Here is a 23,906-nt window from a genome sequence, read left to right on the forward strand (position 1 = left end):
TAATGAGGAATAGGAGAAAAAAGGACTCTTAGTAATTCTTAAGATTTACTAAAAATATAACAAACTGTTTACTAGGGAACTGAAAATAAGATTACTAAAGTATAGTCTATATAACTATAAGATTAAGCTATTATTAAGAATATAACTAAAACTTAAGCTAATTTATAACCTTAACTTAACTAAGTAAGAAGCCCTTAATAAATAGCTAAATAATAACCTTAAGAAAGGTTATATTAGACTATTAGACTTACTAATAGGATACTTTATCCTATTTATACTAAAGAAAAATAGTAAATTATAACTATATATTAACTACTAAAAGCTTAATAATATTACTAAGAAGAACGCTTACTTACTCCTACTTATCTTAGAACTATAAGATTTACTATATAAAGTAAAATAGTTTACTATACTTAATCTTAAAAAAGCCTATAACCTTATCTAAATTAAAAAAGGAAATAAATAGAAAATAGTATTCTAAATATAGTAAGGCTTATTTAAAACACTAGTTATACCCTTTAGACTTACTAATATACTAGCTACTTTTTAAACTATAATTAACTATATTCTATAAAAGAAACTAAATATCTTTATTATTTATTACCTTAATAATATCCTTATTTTTTTTAAGAACCTTAAAGAATATAAGGAATATATATATTAGGTACTTAGTAAACTTTAAAAAGCTAAACTACTAGTTAAACTAAAAAAAAGTAAATTTTACTAGTAAAAAGTTAACTACTTAAGATTTACTATTACCTTAAGTAAAATCTAGATATAAGATAAAAAGGTATAGGCAGTCTAGGACTAGCTTACCCTTAAGAACGTTAAGGATATATAATTATTCTTAGGATTTATTAACTTCTACTAATAATTCCTTAAGGGATATATAAAAAAGATAAGACTACTTTAATAACTTATATATAAGAATATTAAGTTTATTTAGACTAAGAAATATAAAGAAGTATTTAATAAAATTAAGACCTTAGTCTCCTCTAAACTAGTTACTAAGATCCTTAACCTAAATAAACTATTTAAAGTTAAGACTAACGCTTTAGACTTTACTATAGGTAGATAATTAGGATAATAAGATAAAAAAAAAAAACTATACTTATATATATTCTACTTTAAAGCCTTTTATAGACCTAAGTTAAACTACTAGATTTATAATAAAGAGTTAATAGTAATTATTAAAGTATTTTAAGAATAAAGACTACACCTATTAGGAACTAAACACTAAGTTCTAGTATATACTAACTATAAGAACCTTTCTTACTTTACTACTTTAAAGGTTCTTAATAAATAATAAATTAGATAGTTAGAGTTCTTATTAGAATATAACTTTAAGATTATTTACTATAAAGGGATAGAAAATAGTAAAGCAGACGCTTTAAGTAAGAGAACAGACTATAAAGTTTTAGTACTAAAAGAAATATAGGTTATACTTAAATATAATAATAATAGTAATATTATACTAGCCTAAAAACTTATTATAATTAGTAAATATAGTAATACTAGTATAACTAGAAGAATAATACCTAAATAGATCTATAAGATATATAGCGCTAAGGTATATAGACACTAAGGAATTATAAAGATATTTAAATAAATTAGATAATATTATAATAAGAAAGTTATATATAAAGAAGTAGCTTTAGTAATTAAGGACTATAATATATATAAAAAAAGTAAGAATAGTCCTTATAAGCTATATAAGTAAATATAACTACTACTAGTACTACTAAAGGTATAGCACTTAATCTCTTTAGACTTTATTATTAAACTACCTAAGTTAAAAGAACCCCTTATAAAAACGTACTATAATAGCGTTTTAGTAATTATTAACTAACTTATAAAGTACGCCTACTTTATACTATACCTAAAGTTAAGTATAGTAAAAGACCTAGCGTATACCTTCTTAAAATATATTATTAGTAACTATAGTTTACTAAAAGAAATTATTTTTAATAAAGATAAGCTATTTACCTTAAAGTTCTAGAAATCCTTAATTTTATAACTTAGTATAAACTATAAACTATTTACTATATTTTACTTATAAACTAATAAATAAATAAAAAGAATTAACTAAATACTTAAATAGTATTTATAATATTATATTAACTATAACTAAAATAATTAAATACTACTACTACTTATAGCTTAATTTACTTATAATAGTGCTATTAGAAAAAGCACTTAGAACTTATTATTTTACTTAAACTATAGATTTTAGCTAACTACTTATAAAGAACCTTAAGAAGGCCTATAAGCACTAAAAGCTATAACTAATATTAATAAAATAAGAGAACTTTAAAATAAAGTAGCTTTAGACTTAGAATTTATTAGGATATAAATAAAGAAATATACTAACACTTTAAGGATTAAGGGACTAACCTTTAAAGAGGGGGATAGTATATACCTCTTATAAAAAAACATTAAGATAAAGTAACTAAGTAATAAACTTAACTATAAGAAACTTAGACTATTTAAGATTCTTAAGAAAATCCTTAATATTAACTATAAACTTAACTTACTTAATATAATAAAGATTTATTTAGTCTTTTATATTATACTACTAGAATTAGTACTATAAGGATTAAATACTAATAACTATATTATTATTAAACCTTATAAACTAAAGTATAAAGTTAAAAGAATTATTAACTAACACTATAAAAATAAAGAAAAATAATACTTAGTTAAATAGAAAAATTATAAATATAAAAATAACTTATAAAAACTAGTTAAGAACCTTTAGTACTCTTAGTAGCTTTTATAAGTATACTAAAGTTAAAACTTACTAAGTCTAGATTATCTTATATAGCACTCTAATTAATAACACTAAAAGCACTATTAGATTAGACTTTATAAATAACAGTAGATTTTACTAGAACCCCCTTAGACTCCTTAGGAAAAGTATTTAGGATACTCTAACCTTTCTTAAACACTATTCTTTTTGCCTACTAAAGATAATCTAACTTTACTAAAGACTTATTTATTTTAGCTTATACTTTTTTTAGCGCCTTAGTATATTTTTAAAGAAGCTATTTAGCCTTTTCTTTTTTATAATCTAAATAATTAGACTTAGTTAAGAGATAGTCTACTATTACTTATTAGAAATAAGAAAAACTAATAAAAAAAAAAGCCTTATACTTATAAATAGTATTTATAGTTATATTATATAAATAACTATAGTAAGTATATTTATAATACTTTAACTTTCTTATAAGTATTTTATAATAATAACCTACTAACTAATAAAATAAGTAAGGTATAATATTAAAACTAAACTTTTTTATTTCTAAGGTAAGCTTTAGATAACGCTATATAAAAAAAGCTTTTTAATAATCCTTTTTACTAGATATAGTATTAGTATAAGAAATTAAGGATTAAGATTAATAACCCCCTAACCTAAGAGATATAACCTACTTATATAGGTCTTAAGGGTAAGACCTTTTAGAGGGAAGACTTAATATTATAACCTAATAAGTTATAAGCTATATTACTCTACCTAATAAGTAGATAATAGGTAGTAGTAATATTTATATAAGTAAAAAATAAGGAATAAATAAATAACTCCTTAGGAATAGAAGAACTATAGTATAAGTTATATAAAAATAAGAAAGTAATTATATAATAAGGTAATTACTAGTAATTATAAAAGTAAGCACTTACTAGTATCTACTAAGCGCTTACCTTATATAAGAATAGTAATTACTTATAACTATTAGTTAATAAGACTATTTAGGGAACAGCTAGGACTTATATATAGGATAGACTTAGATACACTTAAGGACAGACTTCTATAGCTTTTTAGTAATTAACTTATAATATATTCTCTAAATACCTTTTAGTATCTAACCTTAGTAATTTAATTAACAAGAGCTATACAAGCTACCCTTACGACGTTAACCACACGACTAATTACTGAGTGATTAACAGACTAGCAAGACAATAATTACTGTTACTAAGTATCTCCCTCTACTTACTATTAGTAGAAACCCTACTGCTTAGAAACTGGCTGTAACAAGGGATATCCTATAGATTATATAATAAATTATAATATAGAATATAGTTACTTATTATATTAGTTAGTTATAAAGTGAATCTAGACTTTTAGGTGGTATACTAGTGGTAAGGTAGATACTGCTGAGGGAGGCGGTGTGTTATGTGAATATCACGTGACCACCTCCCCCGAAGCATACCTACCGTATACCAACAGATACTGTTGGCAACGGCATCTTGAGGCAGCGTCCGATCTGCAAGTACCCAGGCTATGCATCATGGGGTGGCAAAGGGAATCTGAATGATGCGTCAAGTTGGGTTTGTGTTGGATACGGCACTTGAAAATCGAACATGAAAAAACGGATAGTCATATTGTCCAACTATGGTACTATATAAGAGTGGTACGGACCCAACAATGCAAAGACAAGGCCCATGGTGGTTGACCCAAACTCAGCTCAGTCTTTACCCATTCTAGCTCATCCCGGCTGATGTTAAGGACGCAACAGCCCAATTCCATTGCTTGACACTGGTAGAATCAGTTGTTGCTATATTAGTTGACTATGCCATCGAGGTGGCATTGGGCTTTCTTGGATTCTATGACCGGGGAACAGGCCCGCCCGCCCGCCCGCCGACGCCCACGTGCAGAAATCCCCTCTTTTGGTAATGTGTCGCGCTTGTATTGGCTCTTGCCACTACGACAATACTTTAATTCTCCCGAAAGATCCACAACTGGGAACTTATACTGCCGCCGCCATCCAAGATCCGTCATACGTTTGCTGAGGAGGTGCTTGGCCTTGCTTCTGGGCCGAAAGCACGGGTTTACAGGCTAAGGCCATGGCGTGTAATTGCGGTATGTGAGAATTGAGTTATTATAGCTCTTGAGCAGAGTGACCCATAGAATAGGATTTAGCCACGTCACTATTCAATATGGGGTGACTGCAAGGGAAGTGCCTGCACGGAACTTGCTGTCTTTCGACTTGCCCATCCTCAACGAATATAGGCGCACAAGACGGGAAATGGCTGAAAACAACGAAGTTTCGGTAAGAACTCGATGAAGTCAGACGAAACTTGTTAATAACATTAACCTTTTTGTAGCGTCGAATAAACAGACGAATGCAGCAAGCGAAATCGGGAGTGGCTGTGACAGGAAGTAGCTATTAGATGGCGTAACTAAAATAGGCGACAGCGACTCATGCTTCGACACCGAGACGTCTGACACTTGGAAATAAGTAGGCCCATTCTCCACCGTGGCGGCAATTGCAAAAGAAAAAACAAAGGGCTTACTGACATGACAGAGCAGGTCTCGCACAGCTGAAGTGGCAGTCAGATATTGATTCCAAATCTGGAGTTAGCTCGCTCTAACATCAAGCTGACATGAACACATGAATGTGACAGACACGGATTGGTTATTCTCTATTGGTGTATACGTCCGCAACGCTATCTCGTACTCGAGTTGACAGCCATCAGTCAGCTAATGAACTTTTGAGCCGGTGAGGGTGTCAACCCCTTTCGACCAATTGCTTCCTGGCTTGACTGGACGGATATGTTGTCCGAAAGCACCGGGCAGGAGTGCCGTTGTTCTTAGTTTGGTTCTCGAACACACTACGGCGCGACGCCGCTTGGCGATTTCCTTTGTGCTTTACCTGGTCCGGCGTCCACACGGACCCAGACCGAATGCCACCAAGCCTCAATTGCGAACGAGACAGACGGCTCATTGTGATAGCGCAGTCAATTATACCCTGCTCCATATCTCCGGCGCCATAAACACGCGACTCCACAACCTATTCAAGAACCAGTTACAGGTCCAGCGGTCGACGACTTCCCAAATCACCTTCCGGGACAGAAGAAGAAGACGTCCCGATCCAATCCGAGTCAATCAATAATCAAGAGTCGATAACCCCGCAGGACTGCCCCGCTGAAGATATTACTGACTCCGCTTAGGTCTTGGGTTGTCATGACAGGAACAAGGACAACCCTTGTTATTACATTGTACTAGCAGAACCACAAGTCACACTACTGCACTTTTGGCAAGGCCTATCCCCAGTTACCGAACCTCTCCATCGGGACCCTCCAACAGACCAGTTCTACGCACGTAGGTAGTAGGTACACTAGAATCGTACCACTAACTCAGCTCAGTGCTGACTCCGGATCTTTCCTCGTTGATGCCTGTTTCTGGAGTAGGGCTCGGCAGGCATATTCTTGGATGGAAACGAGAAACTACGAGAAGCCCACCGAGTATTGCCGTTGTCCCTAGCGTAGGTGTGATTGAGTTCGTCTGTGCAGATGCTAGTGAAAGTGGGAGGTAAGCCATAAGACCGAAACGTTTTCCCCGTCGTCTCATCCATGGGCAACTTTCCCTCCGCCACTATTCCTTGCGCCAGCATTCCGACCCTTAATTTCAAGCTCCTCGTGGCGCCCGAGGGTGTGTGCTCCCAATCTCCCCGGGTAGTTTTTCTTTTCTTTTCTGTGCACTATAACATCGGAGGACCTTGGAAAGAAAGCAACTTAGAAAGTTTCGGCCGCCGCGCGCTGGCTGACAACCATGCCGCTTAAGGTCGCCGTGGTCGGTGCCGGACCGGCCGGCCTGTCAACAGCTAGGTATCTTAAGTGGGCGCACCTGTACTTTGCAATTGAGCCCATCGAACTTCGTGTCTTTGAGGCCGAAGAAGATATTGGAGGGACTTTCAAATATCGCGTCTACGAGGATGCCGAGGTAAGTTTTTGCAGTCAACGTAGCATCACCCGAATGTATCGCTCCCCTTGATGGATGGGTGAAACTTACCATAAGGTCATAGCTTGTATCGTCAAAATATCTCACTGCCTTCTCCGATCACCGTCTGCCCCAGGATGTCCCTGATTACGTCACCCCTGAGGTCTATGTCCAGTACCTCAACGAGTACTGTGACCGCTTCGACCTGCGGCCTCACATCGAATGTTCATCCAAAGTCACTCGCGTTCGTCGAGGTGAAGATAGAGGCCATATCGTCACCGTTACTCGTTCCGATGGCACTACCTTGGACTACGCATGCGATGCCGTCGCCGTTTGCTCCGGGCTAAACGTCGAACCAAGGATTCCACCTTTCAAGGGCCTCGAAAAGATTCCCAAGGTGCTCCATTCATCGGAATTCAAGTCCCGCGACCAGTTGCGGGATATCAAGAGTGCAAACCCGACAGTCGTGATTGTCGGCACCGGAGAAACCGGACAAGACCTTGGCCAGCTCGCTGCCACAACCAAGAGCGTGAAGCACGTTGTCATGTGTCACAGGGACGGCTTTGTGGTGGCACCAAAGGTACGCTTGCTTCCTACCAGTGATATCACCGATCAAGCACTAAATGACACAGACTGCGCCGGCTCCTGCCATGTTCGGGTTCTGGGGAAAGGGGTTCAACTTCAAAGAGAAACCTGTTGACTGCTCAATTGCAAGTTTGTTCGACACTGCATATGTGCCTTCGAGGCTGCAGTCGAGTCAATTGCTCTGGGATTTCTACAACCAACAGATAGACGTTACGTTTTCGCTAATGGGCGGGGCGGCTGGTGGCTGGGACCAACTTATTGGATGGATGCCTCGGGAGAGGATGCACATCGATCACTGTATGCATCTCTGGATCAGTGCATGCAGAAACCAACTGACCAATGGCCATAGTCTTCCCCGCGAAATCTACCCGAGCAGTCCCTTACATATCTGCACCCTGGCGCCGTCCGCTTTCCATCATGGAACGAATTCGTCGATTCTTCTTCTACATCAAGGAGTTCGACGTCGACACCAAGGGACGGTACATTGATGTCGCCCCCTGGCCCGAGTATGTCGACGACGACGGCGTCATGCACTTCCGTGACACTGGAAGGCCGGAATCCGAGAAGATGAAGCAGATGGTTGTCAAACCGGATGTGGTTCTGTTTGCGACAGGATACACTCGCCGCTTCCCATTTCTAGATGAGAGTTATGGTACACCAGACACGGCGGATGTCCGGGCCATATACCACTCTAACGACGTTTCTGTGGGCTTCATCGGCTTTGTGAGGCCGAATTTGGGTAACATCCCTCCATCAAATTCTTACTTTGCCGATTGCTGACATCGCATCAAGGGGCCATTCCACCATTGGCTGAGATGCAAACCCAGTTCTGGATCCTCCGCCTCCTCCAGTTCGAGTATCCCAACAACCCAGGCCTCGCATACTCGCCAAACTCTGATCCTCTCGACCCGAATGCCCTGCCTGGATACGACATTGACTGGAAGTTACATCCTCGCTGCGGCCGTGATCCCTGGGCCGAGAAGCGCGGCGTTGATCATGAGAGCTACGTTTACCAGCTGGCTCTCGACATCGGCTCTGCTCCCCGCTTCACCTACGTCCTTTCCAAGGGCTTCAGGGCCGTATACACATGGGCCATGGGCAGCAACTTCAACACTAAATTTCGCTTGGTGGGCCCATGGAAAAATGAGGAAGAATCACTGCGTATTATGCGAGGCGAACTGTTTGATGTTGTCAAGCAGTCTGGCGGTCTGATGTACTTTTTTTCGAACAGCTTGATACCCTTTTTCATATTCGGGACGATGAGCATGGCCATTCACACGTGGGAATGGGCCAAGAGCGTGTTTTGTCGGCGACGGACGAATGGCCGCATTCGCCTTGCCGAGTAATGGTTGCCACTTTGGCGACCATTTTTTAAAAAGATTCTCAATAGATAGCGCATGCCGGTCCTGATTATTGTTCCCTTTTACCTTTTACTTCATTCTCGATAACCTTTCTATATTCATAGCATTCTTGAGGCGTTTGGACTGTTATGGATGGAACCAATTGCCTTCCAATTCTTGAAGATAGGCTATTTTTATATCACCCATACCTAGGGAGCAGAGCCGATGTCGAGAGCCGGCTCGTAAACGTAGCTCTCATGCATCTCGAATCATGTATTATGTATTCTAAGGCAGACTCAGTGAAATGCGGCTCTGAGCCTGGTCTTCAGCGATGAAACTCTAGGTAGACCGAATGTGTTTTGAAATCCGTAGAGTAAATACGTTGATTCACCAAACGAAGACATCCATGGAGCCTCACGTAGTGGTCAATATCAATATCGCAAACAAACATGCAAAAAATGTCTACATCATGCTTCGGACTCGAGGTAACTTTTTATTCTTTGCGTCAAAAACTCATGGTTCCGTGCCAACATGTAATGGGTCACAGTATCACTCACAAGGACGTTCAATCAACATCGTTAGGCGCAATCGGAAGCGTATCAGATTACCTTGTCATATTCATAACTATGTACCATCTTTCTAAAGCCCCAGCAGAGCCTTCTCATTCATAAAAATGACTCACTTATCGTTCCTTCGTTCAGATCACTCGGTTCCCCGGAGTGCCACAGGTATTGAGGCTCTGACAAGGCCTAGGTGAAAGACGCTTCCAAGGGTCTTCGGTACCAAAAAGAGCACGTCTCAGTTTGCGTGCTTTGGCATGTGGACCCCTCCTAGCGCAATTTTGAGACGGCACTTTCTCGATCTAATTAGCTAATGACCCTCTTATTGCACAAGTATCATATCTCCGGCAAGTGGTGATGTGTTAAACCATATCCGTACCTGGAGCCTAGATTAGTAAGGGACTCATCGGGGTCCCTGGCTCCTTGACTCGTCAGCCGGCCCACCGCGCCCCAGAGCTCCCGGTTCTAGACTTCTGCCCGTGGTCTCTGAAAACAAAGTGCTTAGAAGATTAGAATTGGTCTCAAGGTTTCCACAGCCCAGTCTTGTTGAAGCACAAGTTGTGTACTTTAGCGACTGAGATTTCGTCAAAGGTGGGTCGGACACTGAGACAGAACGCACACGGCTGAGGAGGTTTCCTATTGTGTGTTGTGGGCAAATCCACCATACAGTCATCGGGCGCTTGGTCTAGGGGTATGATTTTCGCTTCGCATTTTCCACTGATCTCTCGAAAGAGAGCTTCAGAGTTAATGGATCGCGACTGTGAGAGGCCGGGGGTTCAAATCCCCCAGTGTCCAATTGCTTTTTGCATGATTGTGGTCTGTCTGTATGTAACCTTCCTTCAGTTTGTTAGGTTATATAGGCTGACCTGTATTTAGGTCATGGCTGTAGGTGAAATGTGATAGCCATTTTTCATGTATACATTTAGTATTGTATCACAGGAGGCTCATGTCTGTGTGGCAATATGGGCCCTCGAGCTTGTCCATGTGACATGGCACGTGGTGTGGCTGACGGTATCCGCCACACAGACATGAGCCTCCTGTGATATATTGAATTGCCGTCCTATCTGATTTACGGGCCAGGTGATAAATTCAATACTCTTGCGATAAAGACGTTCTCTACTTTCTGTTCCCACAGACGAGCAAGCAGACATACTTCACGGAAATTCAAACAACTAATAACTTGCTGCACAATATTACACCTGATATTATATACCTCGTTTAATTTGCTTACCAGCCAGAAATGCTGCATGAAAGATTATTCTATCTTTTGTGTTTATCAGGAAATTCATACACTCCGGCCGGCTTCGTCAAGTCTACTAAGTATTTGCTACCTAATTAATGTTGTTACAAGTTAGGGCCTAATTAGCACCGCTAATATTAGGGCAATATCGCCTGTACTCTAATATAGAAATATATAGGGTTAGGGTTAACAAGAGTTTAATACAAGGTTAAGGGTTAATTAAATGTACTACTAGGACCTCTACTACAGCTAGCAACAGCTGTACCCTACTGTTGCCTACTATTACTAGCGCCTACCTACTGTTACTAGCACCTGCCTACTAAGTAGTGCTAGCAACAGTAGGTAGGCAGGCACTAGTAATAATAGGCAACTGTAGGCAGGCAGGCGCTAGTAATAGTAGGCAGCAGAATGTGACAGTAGGTAACAGTAGGTGACTGTCACAGGACAACAAGTGGTAAGTGCCCATATCAACAGATAGCATAGAGTAGTAAGTAGAATACCCACAAGCACGTGTTTACTCACGTGCCTATCGGGTATATAGACTGCCACCACAAGACCTCCTACAGAGGGGAGGTCAACCGTTAATAAATACACTCACTAACTATTACCTATCTTGTCCTGTGTTATTTGTTTAGCTCCTTGTTATTACTTGCCTTGCTCCACTACTTTGCTGTTACGCTTCGCCTTTGCACTGCGTCACTTCACGTCACTATTGCAGCCTAGCTCCATCCTGTCAGATCCGCAACAGCTGCCAGGAAGGCTGTCTTAGTAACAGAGGTAACAGTAGGTAACAGTAGGCTATATTAGTCCTTATTTCCTTTTACAAAGTTTAACCTAAGTCAAGAGGCTGGTCATAATTTATATAGGGAAATTAGGATTTTTAGTTTATCTACTAATAAGAAAGTCATATTTCCTAGCACTATAGAGCCTACACTAATATGATAGGAGTTCTATAATATAGATCTAAAATTATAATATATTCTCCTATTTTTAGCCTAGTGTGGTATAATTTAAGTTTTTTAGTACTTGTGGCTGGTGCGGGGTCCGTAATATTGGTCCTTATCCGAAGTGTCAAATGATATCGGCGGAGCCGATCAGGCCCTTAATGTCGTTGCAAATTAATGGCAAAGCCATGGGTTGAAAGCTTCCACTAATTGCATTACAAACCGACTGTCCGCACTCTACCTGAAGAGGTAGGTCAATTAGGGGAGGGGCTTCGGCACTTATTCCAAACAAGCTTTTAGGCTGATCCACCACGAGCAGCTAGCTGCTGTACTGACCCCTCTCCAGGAAATGGATGGTAGAGAAAAATGAGAGGATGACTAACCCCTGCCCCCTGAGGTAGTCATTCCTAGAAACTAGTTTATCGTCCAAAGGGTTGAACGTTATATCTGTCGGCAGAGTTCTTCCGATGCAAGACGTTTCGCTCATCCATGTCGTCTGAAATCTGCCTACGATCATCAACGAAATGCATCGCTTTGGTCTCGCCGTCGGGCTAAGTCTCCTGTGGAAAACAGCGTATGCTGCTTTTGGGATCGTCGAGACGAATTCGTCGTACACAGTCGATACTGATGGTGGTCTCGTCTTTGAAGTGGATCGGTGAGTGAGTTCCTTCACTGGAAAGGCCATGCATTACACTCTGCGTACACAATGCAAATGGTAGTAATACTGATGACGGACGAAGATCAAATGGCGACATCATCAGCCTTCTTTACAATGGTGTCCAGTACCAGGAACCGACAAAAATGTCGCAGATCAACTCCGGCTTAGGGACTTCCACTGTCGCAGCCGAAACCCTGAACGGAATTATCAAAATCACCGTGAAGGCCGGATCACAGCCTCTCACGCATTACTACGTGGCAAAGCCAGATGATCCGACCGTCTATATGGCGACCCACATCACGGGCGAGATTGATCCCGGCGAGCTTCGATGGCTTGCACGGCTCCAGCGCTCGCGCGTACCGACTGGAGTGCACGGAGATGTTGCGGACCTCGATGGTTGCGTGGCATTCGAGGGTAAAGATACGTTCAAGTGCCCGGATGGCACGACGAGATGCAAGATGTACACGTCTGATCGGTTCATTGAGGATAAGGTCCATGGCGTGACGGGTAACGTGAGTAGTGATCATGGTTCCTTGAGCTGACGTCTGGCTAACACCGGCATCTACAGGGCGTGGGCGTCTGGATGATTATGCCCGGCAATGCATACGAACACTCTGCCGGAGGTCCCTTTATGAGAGATGTTAACTCTCAAAGCACGGTCGAACAGGAGCTGTACTGGTATATGAACAGCGGGCATGTCAGAACGGAGCCCTGGAGGTTCGGCCTCTTAGGCCCATACGCTATGCGATTCACGTAAGGAACCCCCAAGGAAATCTCGCATATTTGCTGATAGGTAGCAAAGGAACGGCCAACAGCCATCAAGCGACCTTGACACGACCTTCTTCGACTCTCTGGATATAGAGGGATATGTACCGAATAACGGACGAGGGAGTGTTTCTGGCACTGCAAGTGGCATCCCAAGCAACTTCGAGACAGTTGTCCATTGGTTCAACAAGGATGCCCAGTACTGGACCAAGGCGTCTGCTGGCAAGTTCGAATCTCCGCTCATGAAGCCCGGGACATACACGATGAAGATATATCGAGACGAATTTCCCGTTGGCAACGACACCGTCACCGTCACTGCGGGCTGCAAAGTCACTCAGGACATCCAGTCAACAGAACCAAGCCCGCCAGTTCTCTGGCGAATCGGTGAGTTTGACGGACAGCCGTTTGAACTCAAAAACGGTGACAAGATTACTCGGATGCACCCGTCGGATGTTCGTATGGCGAGTTGGGGAGGCGCGTTTACGGTGGGCAAGTCACAAGCGAATGACTTTCCGATGGCGTTATTCTCCAAGATTGGAGGCAACGCGAGCGTCACCTTTGATCTTGCGGCCAACCAGTTGGAGGGGGTAACTTTACGCGTGGGCACCACGCTATCCTTCAAAGGTGGACGGCCCAAGGTGCAAATCAACAACTGGCAGGCGTCTGACCCCGGTGCTCCGGTAAGCGTAACGATCCGAAGGCCGTTAGCAATCACTAAGCAGTTTCTGCAGACTCGGATCGACTCTCGCGGTGTAACTCGAGGCGCCTACCGTGGGTTCGGCGAAGTGTACGAGTGGGGCGTACCGGCATCTGAGTTGAAAAATGGCACCAATACTCTTACTCTAGGGGTGTTCGGTTCTGGCGACCAGGACTTCTTGAGCGCGAATTATATCATTGACGCCGTTGAGCTGCAGGCTGCAGGGCCGAGCGGGAGCCGGTAGGTCGAAGAGCAGCGCGTATTAATTGGACAGTCTTCGAGACCGGCCTCGTCTTGTGATACTCTATGTTGTAAAGCGCACTTGACAGCAACTTGACTCTATAGCAAATCGAAACCTTAAGACAATGATTGATAGTCTTCCAAAATCTCATCCTGGTCGGACTCATTATGCATGCCAGAGCTGCGCTATTTCAAGTCCGGTTGATTGACTAGTTCCTTGGCATTAAACGGATCTTTCAGCTGGCAATTGTAGCTCTTTATTTCCTAAACCGTATTTTATGTATTTTAATTCTGTCGGAACCTGTACTAGGCGAATGCAAAGGGTTGTGCGGGGCCTGCGTGGGGGTTAAAAATGCAGTGAACCTATGGTTGCCTCGACCGGTGCGCGGCATAGAGCTGGGTCGTCTCTTGTATGGGGTTGTAAGTTGGATGGATGTGCGGCCAGCTAAGTATGGATATATTATGTTTGTGTATGCCTGAGGCATACATAGACATGCAACAACATACGCCCTTTGCTGCAAACTACGTGAACGCTTACCGAACGCCGCCATGAAGCTGGGTCAACAAGCACACAGCAGGCTGGCTGGCGTGGGGCCGTACACGTAAGGGAACCGAGAAAAGTGAGAGGAAAACCAAGCCGACCTGGAAGTGGAAGATCAATCGTACCGAAGATTTGCGGCGAGCGCTTATTTACTTCGCTGCAACGATAGTCATCACGAATGGATATATCTGAACGACTGCAAGATTGACATGATCCGAGTGGGAGCCGGGGCGCGCCCGGCAGGATGCTCCGGGTGGGTCCCACGCGTAAACTGCGGGAACTCATGGGGCCGCAGGGGGTCCGGGCACGGCTTAGTCATTCAAGCTCCATCCCGAATTCTGGACAGCTGCGACTCCTTTTCACCATCTATCTGTGGCCCTAACCAAAGGGGGCAGCATCGCGACCATCGTCAGCTTTTCCAGTCATTCTTTTTCCCGCCACGATCGCTCCCACACAAACAATAACCCAATCCGTCCATAATCCCCCAGACAATCTCGGCGATCCGAACCAACAGCAACAATGACCCGCGCCCAGCAGACCATCTCTCTCGCGCTCCTCGTGAGCTCGGTACGACCCCTCCTCCCTCTCTCGCCAGCGACATCCCACCGATCCCACCGGTCCACGAATCTATACTGACCAGCGCCTACAGCTCTACCTCGCGCTTTATCTCCAGCTCATTCCCATTCCCGCCGTAATTCAGACCGAAATCGTCCCCGTCGTACGTCCTTCCTCTTCCGTCCAAAAGGCTTCGCCAACAATCCTTGCGGCCACCTCTACTGACCCTTGTGTGCCTTTGCAGTTGCCCTTCTGGGCTCTCATCTCTTTCGGATCCTACCTCCTCGCCCGTCTCGGATACAACGTCATGACCTTCAACGACGTGCCCGAGGCCCACAAGGAGCTGATGGCGGAAATTGACGAGGCCGTCGTCGACCTGCGGAAGCTTGGCGTCGACGTTGACTAAACAGGCAAGGAACGTCGATTGCGAATTGGTATAATGTCGATTAAAGGGCCAGGGCTTGGGGAGTTCAGGGGGAAATTTCAGGCAGAATATCTGGCTTAGTGGGCTTGACATGCCTGGCATCCTTCCAGGCCGGGATTTGAAGTTTTCAGGACCCTTTTGTGTTGACATAGATGCACCTGAGGCACCCTGCCGTCTATACATCGTCACAATCGAGACTTGAGCATAATTGCTTCAGTTTGCAAGATCAGGCATGACGGAAATATGGCTTCGGGTTGTCGCGTCCCCAGCAAAGGACCGCTCTCAATCTTCTCCCGCAACTCAGGTGCCTTTGCCCCTCTTTGACGTTATGTTCCGGGTCGCCTACTGCCGTGCAAAGACCCTCGATTTCGACGCAGCCCATCTGGAACTGGCAGTCTCATGCAATTGCTTTCTGAGAGTGTTGTGGCGGGGCGACGGTGGTCACTTGAATCTAGTATACATCAACAATGAAGTCTTGGCATCTTTCCAGGTCGACTTGAGTACACCGACCCAGGCTTCAGCATCGGCACGAAGCGCAGCCGCGTGTTCCTGGTTGCGCAACACCCATATCCCGAAAGCTACGGCGCCTGAGCCCACAACCCAGGGTATGGCCATCCGTAGGATCTTCTTTCCCATCGCCTTGAAGAACATGTTCTGCTTAGCCCTGACCCGCGCGACGTGCTCCTTTCTCTTGTTGGCTTGCGGGAACGGCACGTCGGGCACGGGCTTGCCGAGGAACGCGCACAGCGGCTCCCAGCCCTCCGTTAGGTCGTAGTTCAGCAACCGGTTCCCGGTGATTGCGGCGCGCACCTCGGCGTAGTGGCGCCGGTACCTGTCTCTCGCCTTGGCGCGCATCTCGTCTGCGCTACGCGCCTCGTAGTAACCCAGCATGATCTTGCGGATCGTCAGGCCCCCCGTCAGGCCCATCAGGCGGCCGAAGACGTCGATGATCAGGTCCGCGCGCCAGCCCCACGTCGTGCCGAAGATGGCCTCCTCCATGCTGGCGTACCAGCTTTCGATGTCCCTCTCTACCAGAACCACCTTGGCGTCGGGGTAGGCGTGCGCCAGCGGAACCGCGAAGAACGAGGCCATGTCGGTGACGCCTTCGCACTGCCCAAAGACCTGGTCCCAATCCGACCGCCCAAACGGCTGTCCGTTATACGTCGGGAGGGTGGGGAAGAACGCATCGCATGCGCGCGAGAAAACCTCCCAGTCTTTCGGGTTGCCGATGGCTTGGATGCCGTGGTGTACGTTCTTATACCCAAGAATTGTGAGAGCCTGCGTTATGGAGGCGGACCCTGAGTAGGCATGTGTTAGTGCCGGTAGATGGACAAAGCTGTGCGTAATGAGGACTTACCTGTTCTCGTCATCCCAAGGGATAGGACCTGCGGCCCCGATCTTGTGGTTTCCGCCATGGTTAGGTATTCTGCAAGCTCGTGCCGTCAAAGAATCTCGAGTGGGGAGGAGGTAATAGGCATTATGCGGCCCAGCCTCTGCCACAAATACACCAAATACTGGCCATGCTTTAAGCCCAGTATCAGTCATAAGAGCAAGAAGCGCTGCGGATGTACTTCATTGTTAGCAACAACCACTCACGATGTATTTCGTGAACACGTGCGAACGATTCCCAGCCGAGCGGTCTCTTATTGCGGGTTCCACTTGTGATACCTAGTGATGCTACGATGGAATGAATCGCGGCAGCTTGCCTGTCCAACCCGACCCCTGGCAGCCAAACAAGCTTCTGAACCCATGTCTGCAGACGCCAACTACCGCTTTCTAAGCAGCATAGTCAGGGGTAACGTACAGGCATGTGCAGGTCAGTGGTTGACAAACAGTCCGCCCACGTGCAGACACTGGCTACTGTTGAGTGAGCTTTTGACTCGACACAAGCAGGTCGAAGCAAGCCCAAATTGCTCCGCTTCTTTGTCACCAAGAGGATGTAAGCAACGTAGCGTGGGGTGACTGTAATTATGGCAACCTCTAATACCGATATAGTTGCTCCATGACGGTAAATAGTGATAGCTTCGCTACAACAGCTAGCTAATCTGCCAAAATAAGACATAGAACACAGATTGACAGAGGCTTCGCTAGGAGTCATTTTGTATGTCGTATGTTTCTGGTGATTTCATTAAATCTCCAACTATTGAAGAGAGTCGGTAGGCAGCTTCATCAACCAGCTCCTAGCTTTAAGATCTGCCGCAGGTATGAGCTGCGTGGAATTAACCACCTTGTCGTACGTGATATGCCCACTAATAACCTTGCCTGCACGATTTGACTACATAGACCGTGGTCGCAGTTGAATCATCAACGGTATCTTCTCCCATACCAAGTAGGTCCCTTGCTTGTTCCACCAATCAAGCTCGGGCTCGGCGAGTTCGAGATCGAAATGCCACATGATCTTGGCCATTGTTAAACGCATCTCTGCATATGCCATACTGTATGTCTCAGGCGTCAGTAAACTCCGTATGCATAGCGGATTCGTAAGCTGCAAACATACGCTCTTCCAATGCAGACTCTTTGGCCCATAGAAAAGGGCTGGGTGGCTGCCTTGTCATCGTTGGCGAACTCAGAGTCCGGAGGTAGATCGAGCCATCGCTCAGGATGAAACTCCCGGGCGCGCTTAAAATTCAACTCCGACGTGCCGGCAGAGAGCTGGTTGACGGCAACGGCCATGCCGCCCTTCACCCACTTGCCGTCGATCACCTCTCCTTTGCCTGGCACAAACCGAGGCAGGGAGCCGGGAGTAGGCGGGTACATGCGCATGCCCTCGTCAAGACAGGCGGTGAGGTACTTGCATTGGGCCGTCCCTTGCATCGATATCTCCTCGCTCGTCTGGAACGTCTCCCTGATCTCCCTCTTGAGCTTTTCAAGCTTGTCCGGGTTCCGGAGCAGGAGGTATGTGAGACCAGACATACCGCCCGCCGATGTGCCGCTTCCGGCGACGATGAAGTTGCTCGCCAGCATGACCAGCTCAACCTTGGATAGCTTCTCGACTGCTTCGTTCTCGTTCTCGAGGATGAACGACATGAAGTCTTTGCCCGGATTCTCAGCCTTCATTCGCCTCTCTAGCTTGGCTTCGGTCAAGGCGATATGGTTCTTGCGCGACTCCGTGACGTATCTAGGGGTGAGAAAGTTCAATAGTGGAAAGAAACCGTACCAGACAGCAAGCTGAAACCACACGATGGCTTTCGCTCTCTGGAGGATCACTTGAATCCAGGGTTGATCTGAATTGTCCAAGAAGCCAGCCGGTTCTCCAAATGCCAAGTCTGCATTGTCTTCGTCAGAATATGCCGGAACTCGCATTGTTTTAGGAGGTAGAGGAATCGCATGTACCGGAAACGATGTCAAATGCGACGAGATTGTACCAAGTCGTGATATCAACGGGGCCTTGCTTCGACTTTTCTTTCAGAATCTTGACGAGCTTGCTCGAGTGAGTTTGGAGATAATGCTCCTGTTCCCTCAAGGCCTTTTCCGAAAACGCCGGATTGATCGCTCGCCGCAGTCTCAAATGTTGTTCCTGCGTTTCCGTCATCAAACTCCTACGCCCACCAATGCTGGGCGGCGCGATACCGCGCCCATCCAGGGCTTTCGGGAACTCGGGTTTGCGCTGGCCGTAGATTTTCTTCCACGCCGTCGATGTGGTGTAAGACAGCTCATCTGGCGCGATGCGTACAACCGGACCGTACTGATCGTGGAGCTCTCGAATCCGCCAAGTGATTCGTCCCTTAAGATTGGTGTAATGCCACGGAACTCGCGAGATCGCCCACAGTTTCGGGCCTGGGAAATTGCGCAGGGGATGGAAATAGAGGTTGTAGACGATTCTGACAAAGAATATGTATCCAAGGATCTGGTCAGGCGAAAGTTAGTTCCCTGTCTTGAACAGCACTGGCACTAGACTTGCCGCAAGACCAAGACTTTTCGCGACGTTCGGCGTATTGAGAGGAGGTAGATTAGCAATGAAGACTTGGATCTTCTCTTCATTTGGAACGTGACGCAAGCGTTCCATGATCGATAGAAAGCTTTCCATCTTGCAAAGAGTCAGCCAGCGAGCGCCGACAAAATACGAATATCTCGAATCGAAAACCAAGGGAATGAGTGTGCGGAACCGGAGCATCTATCAATGATCGAGGACTGCTGCAATAACGCAGTAAATCAGATCCACCATTTGCTTGTTTAGCACAATCAGGAGAATCCTCTTTCGTTAGACCACATGTGGTATTCGGAATGAACTCCTGGCCAGTCAGCAAGTCTCTATGGCGACACGTGGGATAGACATTGCAGCTTCGTCTCGCAGATGGGTACGCCAGAACCTATCTGGACGGGATGGCCCTGCATGGGTGAGCTAGGTCGAATCAGCATCCTAGTATTCCACGATTAAACAGCCCCAGTCCACGGCACCAGGGGCTTTAATCTTGTAACGACCTAGACAAGCTTTTGACTGAGTCGCACAGACCCTGTAGGGGCAACACGACCTGTGGCTTGTTAGCTGCGCGCAGATTTTCCCTTATATAAGACAGCAAGAGAACCCGTGGTGCATTTTGCACACAACCCTGCGACAAAGCTTCGCGATAGATAAAGCGTTTTTACTATAGTATGCCACCAGTCACCCGCCGCGTTATCGGTACACAAGTCTGAAATCTCTGCTCTCATCCTGTTGCCAGTGTTCGAAAGACCTATGAGGGTGCACTTACTCTGGACCTCTAAATGCGGCGCGATGCGTGTCTATGCTTCCCACCCTCTCTGCCTTGTCTACACCAGAAGTAGACTCGCTATATATATGAAACCTGTGATTTGATTCCTTTTGGAATTATTTGTATCACTAACACCGTTTGCTTCTCCTTTTCCAGCTCTGCAACCAGTCGAGCGACGAGCCTGTCGTCGAAGCCCATGGCGCAGCAGGGAGACATTGGAGAAAATGTTATTATCTTCCATCTTACTGACTTTGCCTTGTGTCGCAAAAACGACGCCATTAATCGCAAGCAGCAATTAACGCCTTATATCATATGGATCGACTACGACACCTTGAAAACGACGCTTGATTTCTGTAGAAACGTCTGATATGCATCGATAGAACGGCTCTCAAGAGCTCCAGTTCCCAATGTATATAACGCTTCTTCCACAAGATCAAAAATGCAGAATGTATGACCTATTTTATATCTATACTTTGAACAAAATACCTCTTGAAGGTACTAGCCATATGCTGATCTTTCCGAAAGCTTTGCTCTGCGGTATATCTTATGCATTAGAGAAGATAATCCTACCGTTCAAGTCCGTCTTCATTAGAGATCGGAACAGAATCCTCTTGATTGGAACCAATATCAAGTTTCCTCAACAACACTCTGCAATGCCCTTGATGCATAGGATTCTACGGCCGGGAGGTCAACTCCGAGGCCAACATCAGAAAAAAGCTATAATGACCGCTAAACGACACGTCTGGGCCGGCCCAGCTGACCTGTATGGATAGCAGGTCTTCGCCAGGACTACCGCCCACAATAAGGGCATCAAAGTCGGCAGAAGGCCGTGCAGCGCAGCACTTTATCAACTACAACAGTTTCTTGTAAAGGCTTTGGCATGGGACTAGACTCAGTGTTCTTGACAGTCACTTTGATGACTTGGAGAAAAGCAAGGCAAGTCGTAAAGTAGGCTTTAGCTAGGAAACCGTGCAAGCTACTATAATGTAGAGAGATACCCACCCACACTTGACACTTCAGTCCAATCTTGGTGTTAGCCCTACTAAGTGCTATCTCCATTGGTTAAGGCTCCGAGTTGGGTCTACATGTTTGATATACCCTCACTATTTCTCCTGTATCCTCTTGTGTATTTTGGCCCGTGAAAAATGTTGCGCTTGGGCACTCCGTCCCAAAGCCTGAAGCTTGAAGACATCCAACTGAAGGTGTTTGCATAAGAAAAAAAAGAACACAGACTTAATCAAATGGAAACATTATAAGATATCTATTGCAAGTAGTAGAAGAATAACTAGTTTGCCGGGTCCACTTGTGAGAGAACAGCATTGCACGTACCTAGTATTAGTGTTGATGAATGGACAAAATCAGATGGCATGGCACTGCGGGGTTGGTAACTTTGTGACGCAAGACAAGGACAAGCACATGCCGACTCTGCATAGTTGCTATGTGCGGCTCCACATATTAGATAGCCACCCGACCTTCGTATCCTTGATGCAATGCCGAAGTGTTGAGATTGAGGGTCCTAGGTGGGGGTCGCTGTACCTGTACGTGCGAGGCGCAGACCTCACTGCCGGCCTCCGTTCTTCGGTGATCCGGACTGTTTCCCGAATCGAATACAAGCTGACCGGCCCTGGCTTAAAGCACTGGTGGTAAACCTGACGCCGCGAAACAGACAGACTGTTCAACGTATCCAACCGAGCCGCTACACACCACCAGCACTGCACGTCCCAATCGACTGGACACCTAGAAGTATCACTGCAGCCTTCAAGACTTTCAAAATGTCCGAGCCGCCGTATCCCCTGCACCCGTCAGTCATCGACCGCATCAACCCCGAATACAGGGACTTTTACAACAAACACGTCTTTGACAAGCAAGTCGTCCATCGCCAACCCATCTCGGCGTCTAGAGCCAGCGGCACACTGATTCCGGGTGCTGGTCCCAAATTGGAGGTTGCAAGCGTCGAGGACATCACCATCCCGAGAAAAGAAACAACCGGTCCAGATATCTTGATCCGAGCTTTTACACCTCTGGGTGAGCGGCCTACTAAAGGATGGCCGTTGGCCTTCTGGTTTCATGGTGGAGGATGGGTTCTGGGGAACATTGACACGGAGAATGTGATTGCAACGCATCTTTGCAACCGAGCCAAGTGCGTTGTGATTTGCGTCGATTATCGGTAAGGTTATTGTCTAAAGAACGAACGAATCCTCACTAACAGTTCCAAGTCTTGCACCAGAAGACCCTTTCCCTGCCGCAATCGATGACTGCTGGGAATCTTTGCTATGGGCCGCCTCCGAAGGCATTAGCAGATTTGAGCTCGATGCGTCCCGGATCGCCATCGGCGGCTCCTCCGCCGGCGGAAACCTCACGGCCGTGATGTGTCAGAGGGCAATCCAGCGATCAGACGTTCCACCAATCGCCGTTCAGCTGCTCTCAGTCCCTGTTGCAGACAACACCGCAACAACTGACTCGCAGAACCCAGACCACGCATCATGGAAGGAGAACGAGTTTACGCCCGCCCTTCCGGCGGAGAAAATGATGTGGTATCGCCTCCATTATCTGCCTGTTAAAGAGACATGGCAACATCCTGAGGCGAGCCCGCTGCTCTGGGAAGGTGATTGGTCAAAACTTCCTCCCGCAGTGGTCGTTGTGGGTGAGCTCGATGTTTTGCGGAGCGAAGGAGAAGCTCTTGGGAAGAAGCTCCACGATGCCGGAGTCCAGGTTGACCTGCATGTCATGAAGGGACAACCTCATCCTTTTATTGCAATGGATGAGGCACTTGAAGATGGGAGACGTGCCATTACTCTGTTTTGCAATAAGCTATTGGAATTACTCTAGACGGCGACCGCAGAAGATACATCTGGCCAATTCTATCGGCTTGGGAGTTGTACCTGATGTTCCAAAGGGGCCTAGGTTAGGGGTTCTCGCGTTGGTAGGCGGTAGCGCCATAGTTTATTTCGGAAACAACGGTTTTATAGCTAATCTCAAATGTCACAGCCCGCGCAATTTATTACTTCATTTGTTTGGTTCAAGGCTGTGCACGCCATGTTCATCTTTACAACACTGCTATACATTCAATCTCAACGTCCACATTCAAAGGCAGAGTTTTAACCGCGACGCAACTAATTTGGACGGTCTCGTTATCAGCACATGTAAGTGTAATGCACTCGTGATCGGGTTAAACCTACGTTCGAGAGGGCTTGACATCGCCCCAGTATTGGCAGTAAATCTCGTTCATGGGGGCGAAATCCTCCATGTTAGCGAGGAAGACGTTCACCTTGACAACCTTGTCAATAGTGGTGCCTGCGCCTTCAAGGATTGCGGTCAGATTCTTGATGCATTGGTGCTGCAACCTTTGTCAGCTGGGTTCTCCAGGGTCACATAGCGAACCTCGCGCTGGCGGCGCAGAACTATGTGCACATACCGTATGAGCTTGGATGTCACCGTCAATGATTTTCATGGTAACTGGGTCCATGGGAACAGCGCCGGAGCAGAAAACCATGCCATTGGCAATGATAGCTTGGCTGTAGATACCAGGTAGGGGCTTAGGGGCCTTATCGGTAAGGACGGGGGTCTTGGTGGACATGGTGACTGTAGTAGACGTTGGCGCTTGTGGTGTTTGAAAGGAGTTTGTGTGATGTTCTTGGATAAGATGTATTTTAGACTTTGCTTGAGGAAAACTGGAATAAGATGGAAAACCTAACAAGTACGTTGAAGCAACGGAAGCTTGGGTGCTGTCCAACTCTCCGTTCTCGGATGATTTCACTGTCCGCGGGGAGTTGTGGGCTCTTCCTATCAACCCCGCACACTCGGTGGGACAAGCTATCGCGGCGTTTCGATAATACCTAGCAGGCCCATCGTTATCTTCAACAACCCTCAACGTACTGAGCCGAGGTCGGCTGCCAAACAGTCTATACGGAGTACCTCGCTCTGTATAATCTGACCCCCACGGAACAGCTC

The 23,906-nt window shown here is 45.6% G+C and overlaps 7 protein-coding genes and 1 non-coding gene across 8 annotated transcripts; 5 read left to right on the forward strand and 3 right to left on the reverse strand.

Annotated features, from left to right (window-relative positions):
• Positions 1 to 6,547: 6,547 nt before the first annotated feature.
• GLRG_09636 (dimethylaniline monooxygenase) lies at positions 6,548 to 8,646 on the forward strand (the record flags this gene model as incomplete). The annotated part of the gene is made up of 5 exons (XM_008100321.1): positions 6,548 to 6,718; positions 6,801 to 7,295; positions 7,348 to 7,597; positions 7,650 to 8,039; positions 8,093 to 8,646. 5 exons carry the CDS (start codon positions 6,548 to 6,550, stop codon positions 8,644 to 8,646), a joined length of 1,860 nt encoding a protein of 619 aa, XP_008098512.1.
• A 1,228-nt stretch (positions 8,647 to 9,874) lies between these two features.
• GLRG_13239 lies at positions 9,875 to 9,995 on the forward strand. The gene has a single exon. It is a non-coding gene; the product is annotated as a tRNA-Ala (tRNA).
• Positions 9,996 to 11,908: 1,913 nt separating this feature from the next.
• On the forward strand, positions 11,909 to 13,748 carry GLRG_09637 (rhamnogalacturonase B; the record flags this gene model as incomplete). The annotated part of the gene is made up of 5 exons (XM_008100322.1): positions 11,909 to 12,039; positions 12,125 to 12,554; positions 12,611 to 12,795; positions 12,845 to 13,487; positions 13,539 to 13,748. The coding sequence occupies 5 exons, from the start codon at positions 11,909 to 11,911 to the stop codon at positions 13,746 to 13,748; spliced, it is 1,599 nt and encodes a 532-aa protein (XP_008098513.1).
• Positions 13,749 to 14,804: 1,056 nt separating this feature from the next.
• Positions 14,805 to 15,246, forward strand: GLRG_09638 (dolichol-phosphate mannosyltransferase subunit 3; the record flags this gene model as incomplete). The annotated part of the gene is made up of 3 exons (XM_008100323.1): positions 14,805 to 14,852; positions 14,935 to 15,003; positions 15,085 to 15,246. 3 exons carry the CDS (start codon positions 14,805 to 14,807, stop codon positions 15,244 to 15,246), a joined length of 279 nt encoding a protein of 92 aa, XP_008098514.1.
• A 459-nt stretch (positions 15,247 to 15,705) lies between these two features.
• Positions 15,706 to 16,679, reverse strand: GLRG_09639 (uncharacterized protein; the record flags this gene model as incomplete). Its single annotated transcript, XM_008100324.1, has 2 exons — positions 15,706 to 16,562; positions 16,622 to 16,679. The coding sequence occupies 2 exons, from the start codon at positions 16,677 to 16,679 to the stop codon at positions 15,706 to 15,708; spliced, it is 915 nt and encodes a 304-aa protein (XP_008098515.1).
• Positions 16,680 to 17,539: 860 nt separating this feature from the next.
• Positions 17,540 to 19,270, reverse strand: GLRG_09640 (cytochrome P450; the record flags this gene model as incomplete). Its single annotated transcript, XM_008100325.1, has 4 exons — positions 17,540 to 17,699; positions 17,762 to 18,530; positions 18,598 to 19,111; positions 19,190 to 19,270. The coding sequence occupies 4 exons, from the start codon at positions 19,268 to 19,270 to the stop codon at positions 17,540 to 17,542; spliced, it is 1,524 nt and encodes a 507-aa protein (XP_008098516.1).
• Positions 19,271 to 21,727: 2,457 nt separating this feature from the next.
• GLRG_09641 (uncharacterized protein) lies at positions 21,728 to 22,784 on the forward strand (the record flags this gene model as incomplete). The annotated part of the gene is made up of 2 exons (XM_008100326.1): positions 21,728 to 22,122; positions 22,172 to 22,784. 2 exons carry the CDS (start codon positions 21,728 to 21,730, stop codon positions 22,782 to 22,784), a joined length of 1,008 nt encoding a protein of 335 aa, XP_008098517.1.
• Positions 22,785 to 23,001: 217 nt separating this feature from the next.
• Positions 23,002 to 23,532, reverse strand: GLRG_09642 (endoribonuclease L-PSP; the record flags this gene model as incomplete). Its single annotated transcript, XM_008100327.1, has 3 exons — positions 23,002 to 23,068; positions 23,135 to 23,292; positions 23,371 to 23,532. The coding sequence occupies 3 exons, from the start codon at positions 23,530 to 23,532 to the stop codon at positions 23,002 to 23,004; spliced, it is 387 nt and encodes a 128-aa protein (XP_008098518.1).
• Positions 23,533 to 23,906: the final 374 nt, after the last annotated feature.

Source organism: Colletotrichum graminicola (genome assembly GCF_000149035.1).
Source record: "Colletotrichum graminicola M1.001 genomic scaffold supercont1.51, whole genome shotgun sequence".
Taxonomy (NCBI): domain Eukaryota; kingdom Fungi; phylum Ascomycota; class Sordariomycetes; order Glomerellales; family Glomerellaceae; genus Colletotrichum; species Colletotrichum graminicola.